The sequence below is a fragment of the Cnephaeus nilssonii genome (genome assembly GCF_951640355.1).
Source record: "Cnephaeus nilssonii genome assembly, chromosome: 21".
Classification (NCBI taxonomy): Eukaryota; Metazoa; Chordata; class Mammalia; order Chiroptera; family Vespertilionidae; genus Cnephaeus; species Cnephaeus nilssonii.
The window spans coordinates 22,043,307-22,054,603 of record NC_137092.1 but is presented as its reverse complement, the minus strand read 5'-3'; the positions used below and the strand labels follow the sequence as shown (position 1 = coordinate 22,054,603).

General features: G+C 40.9%; 1 protein-coding gene across 3 annotated transcripts in view; it reads right to left on the bottom strand.

Moving 5' to 3' along the window:
• The window catches only part of RASAL2 (RAS protein activator like 2), a 256,627-nt gene that overhangs the window by 7,373 nt on the left and 237,957 nt on the right, over window positions 1-11,297 (bottom strand). For all 3 annotated transcript variants that reach the window (XM_079761430.1, XM_079761431.1, XM_079761432.1), the window contains exons 15-17: window positions 7,214-7,348; window positions 5,377-5,579; window positions 4,158-4,245 (exon numbers count right to left, since the gene is read on the bottom strand). In XM_079761430.1, the coding sequence (XP_079617556.1) occupies window positions 4,158-4,245; window positions 5,377-5,579; window positions 7,214-7,348 (426 nt within the window). The remainder of the gene's footprint in view (window positions 1-4,157; window positions 4,246-5,376; window positions 5,580-7,213; window positions 7,349-11,297) is intronic.

Here is an 11,297-nt window from a genome sequence, read left to right as displayed (position 1 = left end):
AAAAAAAAAAAAAATCACCCTACCAGCGAGGTAAATCATTCCAGAAGTTAATGCCAAGAAGAGCTGGCTTTGCCTATGCCCATGAAATTAAAAAGAAAATGGCAAATGAGGAACAATCCCCAAAGCCAAAAGGAGCTTTCCCACCCCAGAAGCTTCTGCATTTACTGGGGAAAGCATGGTAAGGTGAGTCTCGGTCAGATTGGAGAGGACAGGAGGACTGAGGCTTTGGTGCTGCTCCTGCTGTTGAAGCCAGCAGCACAGGGCCCACGGGGGCTCTGCAGGGAACTCACTGCAGCGGATACAGAGTAAAGACCACTGCCCAAGGAGTGGGGGGCGGGGGGAGATTTAGATAAAAGTACAGACACAGCATCAAATGACGCTTCCCTACTCTGGGGTGGGGCAGGGATCTGTAAGGCAGCAGTGTGGTGGTCATAGTTTCAACAGTATAAAAACCAAAACCCAGCTCATGCTTACTATCATTAAAAAAATAATTCTTCCTTTCCCTGATGGAGAACTCAGGTGGTAAGATACCCAAAATCAGCATTATTAACTAACCACTAATCTAATATGCTTTTGACATTGGAAGGTGAGTATCTTGTTGGAAGGATAGGCAAAACTCAAAGAAAGAAAGATCCATGAGGCTTTAAAAAAATGATAATAATTTTAAAAAATTACAGCCAGTGGAATTTACTGGGATAATAAGCATAGATCTTTTCCAAGTCAGTCAGTCGGTAAGGATTGGCCCATGGTTATTAGAAAATAAGGACTGGGAGCCAAATCTGATGTTTTACCCTATGATCCCTACACAGAAAAACAAATTTCTTGAAATAATGAAAAAAGATAATTCAACATTAGGCTAATCTATAAGGCCTCAATACTAAGGAATATTCATTAGACTAGCGTATCTCTAGGATTTTCCAGGTTTATAAAAAAATTAGGCATTATAAAACATCATTTGATTCTTAAAGGGTTACCAAGAGGTTAAGAATGATTGTAATTATTTATTGACTATGAGAGTAACAACAGAAGCCAAACAACTCCTCTCCCCCAAACCGATAAAAGTTTCTAAGTGGAAAAACTCCATTCTGTAATTCCCCTCACTGCCAACTTCTCAAAATAAAACAAAAAGTAAAAGAAAAAGAAAAATCAAATAGGGACTTTTGAAGCTCATGTTTAGTTGACAAAAGATGCTCTGACATTGTGATTCTGCCTGGACTGAAAGACAGAACAATCTGGTCCAGGCCTGACAGGAAGGATGTCAAGGGTGGGGAGTCAGGAGCTGGAATGTGTAGGAGGCCAGTGCACTGGGCCAGGGCTGGGAACTGCTCGGCTAGAGAACGACAGGGTTTACTTGCCTGTTTGAATAATCTCATCTCCATTTAGGACCTGTAATTTAACACAGTGGAGGTATCACTTGCAACAGTACCTAGGCAGCTGCTTGCTTCTCAGAAGAGGAAGCCCTTCTCTGTTCTCCATCTGAGTCACATGGAGAGATCCTGGAGGGGGGTGAAAGGTGGCACAGGCCCTGGACTGATGTTTGAGAAATGGTCCCTTAGTACCATCACCAGGCTCCCCATGGCCATGCTACAAGGTCCAGGACAGTGGACCTGCCCTCACCGATGGAGTGCTCATCCTCCCCCTTCCAGTTAGAAAGCGGCTGGCCCAGGCTGGCCTTGCGGCATGAACTGACTCTAGGAGATGGAGAGGCTGAATTCAGGGACAAGCCTTTCCTGTGGGACACAGGGCTGCTGAGAGAGATGAAAACCAGTTCACTGGGCATCCGGCATAGCATTTTGGGAAATGCTGGGCTCAACTCTAGTATAAGGAAAGATACTCTATTCATTTCAGAAATGTTTTTTCTACCAGTGGCACCAAGCCATTCATTACAAAGGGAACCAAAGGATGTTCACAGTCTCTTGCTATAATAATATTTTAATGTATCAGTAAGACAACAGCTGGGACTGGGAAACCTACCTTTTAAGGAGATTATAATTTTTCAAAAACTGACTTTAGTGTTTGATTTGTGCTGTGCATGGTGCAGTGGTTTCCACATGTGCTCTAGTGGATTTTCCCAGTATTCTTTGGGGGTCCACACTGGGCATCTGGTCGAAAATGTACTATACAGTAATGCCTATGTTTAAATCGGTAATTGATTATATTCAGCTAGCTTTGGTGTCATTCAACCTATTATTTGAGAGTGGTTCTTATTGTTGAGTGGTCAGTAGGAGCTGCTGGAAACTAATCTATAAAAGGTGCCTCTGGTTTCACCAAAGTAGTCCATGGAATCAAACCATTTGAACACCACTGTCTTGAGGGATGGACACAAAATATTATCTAATTGAGCTAGACCACAAGTCTGGTGCACTGAGGGTAATATTTCTTCCATTCCTGATCAGTGTCACACTCCTGGTTAACAGACAGAAAGTCCTTGTTTTCCAGAGCATTTGAGCCCTGATAAATTCAGTTCCCTTTCTTGCTTTCACCTTCTATCCTAGGGCTCCTGCTGCATACCCAGTCATCTTGTCCTAGATATCAAAACAGGGCTGGGGTGGGCTAACAATGAGAAGCTGATGATGAAGCTGTCTTGATGAACAACCAAGGAAAGGGTAATCCTGCATGCAGAGCCACCACTATGACACAGCCACACTCCCTCTGCTTCAGGCTAACACAACCTCAGGCCAACACAACCTCAGGCCAGCTGAAATTATTAAAATGGTCTGTTGTATCTTATTGGAACGAAAACCGCTTCTGGTGTGGTTATTAGAACTCTCCCTGCTTTATACTGCCATACTGAAAATTCCAAAGTGAAAACTCATCAACACTAGTTTTCCTGACTAAATTGCCCTCTTTCTGCAGGCTGTTTCTCTTAAGCCTCTGGGATGAGTTTTTATAGTACACAGCGAGATGGCCTTGTCTCCACTACCCTTCCCTCACTCACCCTGGGGACACCTGAAAGTTTTTGTTTTTAAAGGACTATGTAAGATAATTACAACAGAAGTTTCTTCTGCTACTTAGGAGGTCTAAATAGCCAGAAACTACAGAGTTTAAGAGTTCAAAATATTTTGGGAACTATGCTGACAAGAGCGCATCACTCGACTTCCAGGTCAGGTGTCTCTGAAGGAGTACGAGGCCCATGGAGCATTCTTCCGAAGGCTGTGCTTTCAGCTTCACCCCCAGTGCCTTAAAAACAACCCACCCACCCCCAGCACCTAGACTGGAGTTGGCAAGGGCATGTTTCAGAACAATGGGAGCTCTAACACAGACTGACGTGCAGAGAAGAGAGCAGAACGTGAAGTCCTTGCTCCCAGTTTTATTTTACAGCTGAGGGATATGGTATGTACTTAAGGGTGAGAAATGCACACCTGGCTGGGTTGTCTTCAGGCAGGTGACACATTCAGTGGGTAGACCAGACAGTCTCAAAACCGCACCTGCCTTTTGTGATTTGTTTCGTTCTAAGACATACAACTATATGTTGCATTGATAAAATGAAAACGAATTAAGAAACATTTTCTGCCTGCTGGATTTTGTTCTGAACATTGATATGTCCCTGTGAGGCACTATTGGCAGTCATCACACCATTGCTGTCACAGGTATAGAGTGAGCAAAGGCCCAGACTGATTTCATCAATCGAAAGAGGCTCTCTAAGCACAGCCAACAACCAAGCAAATTCCAAGCATCAATGCCAAGCCTTGAAACAAAGGAATAAGGAAGGGTACCTTTGACAACCTTGTCTCTCCCCTACAGTTGGGGGCTAGAGGTTGATGGCACAGTGGACATGACTGACAAGACCGTGAACATCACAGCCAAGCAATGGTCAGTGGAGGTCACAAGCCAGACACATGCAGTTACTTTTCACAGCTATTCCCTACAGAACTCCCTACTTTCTATAAGGAAAGAAGTAAACCCCATCATGCACTAGGTTGAGATCTGTCAAGCAACTGTACTAAGCACGCTAATACTTTGCTGGGTTAACAGACTTGTCACTAGTAAAAGAAAGGAGAAGTGAGAGATCATATAGAAATCTTCAAAAGGTAATGCTGAGAACTTCCCAGTGACCCATTTTCCAGTACATGCCTTGGCATGCAAAAGGGACTGGAAGTCAGGAAATGACAGTTATTATAAACAAGTGCCTTCTACCAGATTCTGAGCCTGCTTACCTGTGCATCAATTATTTTCTGCTTTGCATCAATAACTGCTTGCATCTCAGCATGATCCTTCTTCAATTCCTCTTCCACAGCCATTAGCCTAGAAAGTGGCAGGAAGGACATTTCAGCATCTTCAAAGAGAGGGCTTCATAACGAACGCAGAGGACAAGAAATCCAAACTCCTCCTAGTTCAATATTTCCACTCCATCCCAATCAGATATCTGAAACCGTGTGCTCTTTCTTCTCTCCTACCTTGGAAGACACCCAACATTAAATTCTCTACCTGTGACTAGGTCACTCACATTTTCATCTCCTCTGTGACAGTATTTCCATGGTCACTTCTTCCCTCAGATCCCTCAGCACAACTCATTTCATCTTAAAATATCAAACCAGTCAACAAAAACCCAACAACTTCCTCTTAATCTCAAGTTACCCTGTGACAGCTATCCTTTCTGTTCCCTGCACAGGTTGGTCCTCAAAGAGGACTCTATACTTAGTGGGTCTAGTTTCTTTCTCATCCACCATTTACATCTCACCCCACTGATGTTTAAACCCCATCAAACTGCCCTCAGTAAGACTATACGGCTGAAACAGCAGACCTCTTCTGTCTTCAGTTTACCTGACCTTCCACAGCTTTTGACAAGATGGAAGCACAGTGGTTACTGAGCATGGACTCTGGAGCTTGAGCCTGGCTTCAAATCTTGGTTGCACTGTTAGGTGACCATGGGCAAGTGACTTCTTAACCTGTTGCTTATTTCTTTATTTGTAAAACTAGAAGTGCTGAGTGTTGGGTAAAGTTAACATTCCCTTAGTCTCCCGTGACATCCTTGGCACTCTCTTCTCTTGGTTCTCTTGCCCTAACCAAGACAAACTTCCTTCCCTGTTTTTGGAAACTTTTGTGAAAAACTAAGTTAGTCTTGGACACTGAATACTTAGGTTTTTAAAACCCAGTTCTCCTCTAAGGCCTCTCAAGTGCATCATTAAGTTTTTATTTTTCCTAATTGTTACGATGAAAGAAAACAGACCACCTCTATCTTCAAAGGAAGTGCACAGAGGTCTCCCACTTGGAAAATTTAAGAGACAGAACCAGTCATCACCTTTGTACTAAGTACCATGAGCATACGCAGAGTTGCAAGTGGCACTGCTGCCGTTCCTTGAGGAGTCTCTGGCTCCTCTTTCCACCTCTTTGTGTGCCTGGCTACCCATCCCCACTGCCAGGTGACCCTCTAACCTGCTGATGATGCTCTTCATCTGGCTGTCCTTCTCTTCTTGCTGCCGGCGCAACCGTTCCTCGCTGTCCTCCAGCCGGGCCTTGTACTCCAGCAGCAGCTTCTGCATCTGCTGCTCCTGCACCAGCAGCCGGCGCTCATACTCCTCTAGCCTCCGGCTGGACACTCGCAGGCGCTCCTTCAGTTTAGTGATTTCCTGTTCATACTAGAGGACAGAAAAAGGAGTTACACAAGTTGTAGAATCAGGGATTTGCTTTTGAAAAAAGAAACCCTCTGAGGCAAGGTAGCTGGATACCATCCGAGCTGCCATCCCACCTATTGCTGATGTTCTTGAAAATTATCAACAGGGACAAATGGGAATGAAGCTCTGCCCTCCTCCTAAAATTACATTTATATTGTTAACTTGGCATTCCAAATCTATATATTAATGTGTCTCTCTCCACATTAAACTACCAGCTCCTGCAAGCCGCATCCAATCTGTGATGGCATCAAATAGGAGTAGGAAAATAAAATGATCAAGCACTCAGAAGCCTGACAAATCACTTAAAATGAGCCAAAAGCCAGTTGTTGACGAGAAAGGTTCTGTCATTGCCTGTACTGTAGGATCTCAGACCGAGCTCGGCTCATTGTTCCTTCACTCTACTAGAATCAGCCCTGTAGAGAACACCCAACATTTCTATAATGTTAAGCACTACTAAATAAGTAACTAGAAATTTATGGCAGAGTAGACTATTGTTTCTTTCTCCCCAACTAGAAAAGTATAAAATATTCAGGTCACAAGCATTAAGCCAAAGGTCTATAAGTACTTTAGGGCTGATGGATACTGCCTCTTGGCCCTTTTTTACGATGTGGTTCACCTATCCAATTTAGTTCTCCTTTCTCAACACATAGGTCTGTTTTCTCGCAAAACCTTTACAAAAGTAAAGCTTTATATAATTCAATTGGTTACACGGCTCTTTCTTGTACTGAAGTTGCTGGGTGTGGGGTTTGAGTACACTGGAATGTCAAATTTCTAGGCAAGGTGAGAAGCATAAGCTTTGTTATAGATGGTCTACATAAATTCATTAGGAATTAGTGATAAATCTGTACAATAATTTGTAGAATGCAATCTATTTTCACATAATGTTTCATTTAATTGACAATCAGACAATTAGCTTCTTCAACAACATGGTCCTAAATGATGATTTAATCCAGAAGGTCAAAGATGACAATTTTTAGGACAGTTTGAAGAGGAAGACTGCATCAATGAGCATGTTTTGGATCATGCTGATAGGTAAGCAGAAGCTAGCTGTCTGGTTCTTAGTTAAATAAGATAATGCCATACATGGTGTCAAGTTCTTGTTTGATAATTTTTTTCCATGTCAACTTTAAAAACAAAAACTGAGTCAATAGATATCTTTTTAAAAAATCATCTATAAGACCAAAAGTTTTTTTTATCTAGAAAAGACAAAAAGAAAAAACAAACAAAAAATCATTATCAAGACAGAGAAAGAAAGTCTAGTCTAAGGGAAATTTTGGTCTTGGATGAAGAGTACCAACCAGTTTATAGAAACACTATAAGTGCCTAAAATTACTAGAAACTTAAGAGTATTCTCCAAATTAAGGCAACCTACATAAAAAGAAAATAGAGCTGGTGCCCTCCACCCCAGCTTAATGGACATTTTCTGTATATTTCCACATGAGGACACTACTAGTTATTATTTATAGATATGTACATGATGGTTAACATAAGAGGTGGAGCTGAAGCTGGGGAGGGGCAGAGCAGGTCCTTGGCTAGACAACCCTTTTGTGGCCTATCACTGTGGGGCAATACGTCAATAAAGACAGACTTGGTTCTACCTTCTCAGCATGCTTGGCTTCATCTTGATTTTGCTCAGTTTCTTCCACATCCTCTTCATACTGCCCATTGTTCAGAACCCAGGCTGCTGTCCTCTCTACTGGGGACATTGTGGCAGAGTCCACAGGTGACTGAACCTGTATCAGAAATACTTATTAGCATCCTCCATGACAGCTCATCCACTAGTTATGTTTCACAAAGAGAACTAATGTTGGAAGACATAACTATGATCCCTGTTTTCTACTATTCAATAGTAGTTTGAGCTAAAGTAGCCACCAAAACTAATAACAACTTCACTGTTTGGAACTTATTACATCAAGGCAGCTAATTCAATAGCTTTCTGCTTTATACAAGTTAACAAGATGTTGCTTGAATAAACTTTTTTTCCCTGTGATTTGTTATGGTGTTGAGTGCCTCTATATGTACCGCAAACTAACAATACTCCTAAGAACCCACTAAGGAGAAACTTTAGCCCCTAAAAACATATTAAAAACAGCAGTTCCTTAGGGTAATCTCAGCTTTAACTGTTAAATGAGAAGCCATAAAAATGAGTGGTTTCATTCTATTGGTGATGGTGGTAGCTACCATATCTCCAGGATTAACAACGTCCAATGAATTATGAGAGATTGTACAATGGAAACTGGGCATTCAGGTCTATTCCTATTTTATTGGTTGAATCTGATTTTCAACCACTTCCTAATATAACCTAGCACTTTCTGTGGCATATGGTAGGTAGTAAATAACTGTTGAAAAAATAAGTGACCAATATTAACTATGCCTTGTATTCATGATAAAACCTTTACACAATTATAAAGAGATGGAAAAGTAATATTGAACAAATCAAAATTAGTTATTGTGTTAGACTGGAAGAAAATAGAGGTGATTTTTGTTTCAAAATTATTTTTTGTTGTAATATATTCTTCACATGAAAAAAAACTATATACTGTTTACATTTTTTTCTATTGGTCTTACATGTGCTGGTCTTATTTCCTAATTAGACTGTCAATATTTGAGTTATTTATTAATTAATACTCTAGACAGAATTCATTATTATAATTTATTACTAAGGGAAAGATACATTGTTTTTCCTCTAAACCTCCTCTTAGTAATAAACTACACTTTATTACTACATGTAGTAATAAAGTGCAGCAAAGGCTTTTCTCCAATAATTATTCCATCTTCTTCATAAGCTGGATATATAGAACTTATTACCTCCAGTTTATAGACAAAGACATTGAAAGAGAGGTTGGTAAGTGATTCAGATCCCACTTTGCTTCGCTGTAGCCTCAGGAAGAGCTTTTACGGCCACTGACTTTCAATAGTGGATCATTAAAGAAAATGAAGGATGAAAAAAAGACAAAAAGTAAAGGAGTAGGAATTCCTACTAAGAACATCTCCCTCTTGAGATCAAGCTGTATAGGGTTTCTCTGGGAACAATCATGATACTTTAGGCAAAAGGGCCTGAGGAGCAGTTTCGCTGACCCTATAATTACTCATAGCCTGGCTATGCTGAGGACAACTGAAAAGGGGCAGCTCCCTGGTTCCTTGCTAGTATTTACTATGTATAAATGAGACTTGTTGGTTTCAGCTTCTCCACAGTCTGAAATGGTCAGGTTCCCATCAATGAATAACAACACTTCTGCTATCAACACCAAAGATGGGTGGGTTAAATTACTAAGTAAATGCCGAGAGTGCTTGAAGAGGTTGGTTTAGGGGAGGGTCAACAAATCCAAATGTGAAAACTACAGCATCATTCCAATAGGCTGGTCAAATACCAATTTTAAGAGCTTCTTCAAATTTGAACTTCTAAGTTTAGGTAACATGCTATATCTGAACAACTCAGACATTGCAGGTAAGTGTTTTATGCGTACAGTGTACATGATGCATGAAAAACAAAATGAAGAGGAAAATGAGAAAAAATAAATCCACACAGAGGCTGAAAAGGGACAAAAATTAACGTTTGCTGGGAAAAAAAACCCCTCTGTAGATTGTTTTACTGGAATTTTATTTCCTTCTTACTCAGTAAATGGAGGAGACTGAGGCTAGTTACAGTGCCAACAATGGCTGCTCCTTTGTGCTCAGATACAAATGGAATTTTCACAGGACAAAGCCACTGATAATTGCAGACGCCTACAGAACAATCCCCACAAAGAAGTCCTCTAGTTTTGGGGAGAGAAGAATTCTCTAACACAATTTGCAATTATAATATGTAAAGGAATTTGCCTGAAAAATGCGCTGATTATATAGAATTTCAGAGGCTTCATGGGAGTAAGATGAGAAGAGCAAGCAATAAACAGAAAGGAATTTAAAAAAAAAATAACATAAATTCGAAAGAATGAACCATCTGCCTAGAAAAAGCCAGTGTAGAAAAACCAGAAACATGAGCAATCAAAATATAGTGATTTATGGTTTAACTGATATGAGGTGGCAGTACCAGCAAAGGTGACTATTTAAAGCTGTGCTTGGACATCTCACTGTGGCTATGCCTCACTTTATGGCAATATAATATAGACATTCTTCAATGCATTAATGGCTGTGACAAAATTTTAAATTGGTTGTTTGGAGACTGTATACATTTATTACTGCCCATCTATCACCTATAGAAACATGTACTGAGTGCTATGTAATAGGTGTTATATTTTCCTATAGCACAAATATTGTAACGAACAACTGAATAATCTGTCTGAGTCATGAGCCCTGGGAATTGATGACTAAAGGAGGAATGGGTGAGCATTCCTCTCCTGTTCAGGGCTGGGCTGACATCCACTGTCAACCTTAAAAGTAAGTAGACGTCCTTCCCTGTCCTGTCCCTCTCCTCCCCTGCAGGCCGGGTCCCCCACAACTGTCCCCCCCCTGCTGGCCCGGTCACCCCTAACTTCCCTCCCTTGTCAGCTTGGTCGCCAATTGCCCTCCCCTGCAGGCCTGGTCGCCCCCAACTGCCCTCACCTGCAGGCCTGATCGCCCCCAATTGCCCTCCCTTGCAGGCCTGGTCCCTCCCCAACTGCCCACCCCTGCTGGCCTGATCACCCACAACTGCCCTCCCCTGCTGGCCATCTTGTGGCAGCCAACTTGTGGCAGCCATCTTGTGTCCACATGGGGGTGGCCATCTTGTGTGTTGGAGTGATGGTCAATTTGCATATTACCTCTTTATTATATAGGAGGATAATTTTCCTTTTCTTTAAATGAAAATGCTTATTAAATCAAATGAATTGGTAAATTTGGGAAAATACAACAAAATAAAAATGAAAAATTTAAGACTGAAGAAAACCTTTATTTCCTAGGAAAGAATGGCTAACTAGGAAGTTTTGTCCAGGAAGTCAGCCACCAGAATCAGCTGAAGTTGGACATGTTTTCCATCCCTTCCTCTTTCTCTGCATCCAAGAATTCTGCAAATGTTCTACTTTTTAAACAATAATTAAACAATAGTTATCAAAGTAGGAGCAAGAACTCTGATCACAGCAGAATGGAGGCAAAAGCAGCCAAATTAGTAAAGGCCTACCTATAAAAATGCAAATATATTAAAGAGATACATTGGGGTTTTATTTTAGTCTCCCCTGACAAGTTATTTGGCTGACAAAGGCCTTTTTTAAATCACAAAGCTTCCTAGTACTTATAAAGTATGATTAGGTTTCAAAAAATTCAACAAATACAAAACTTTTCAGGAGAAAAATCTTTTTCAGATAAAGTAAGAAATATTCTCCTCTCTCTCTCTCTCTCTCTCTCTCTCTCTCTCTCTCACACACACACACACACACACACACACACACACACACACACACACACTCATACATATTCCTAAGGTTTTTAGTTTATTTCAAAGAACAAAATATATATTGTTGCCTCTTGGGAAACCTTTTTATCAAGAAGAAAAGATTTTACCAATCTTATATTAATATTGGGTAGGACACTAGCTGGGCTTATGCTTGTAAAGCAGGGGTGGGGAACCTTTTTACTGCCAAGGGCTATTTGGATATTTATATCATTCACAGGCCATACAAAATTATCAACTTAAAAATTAGCCTATTACACTTTGTCAAACATTTAATTAACTCACCCCTAATACCTTGGCAGGGCCAGACCAAATGA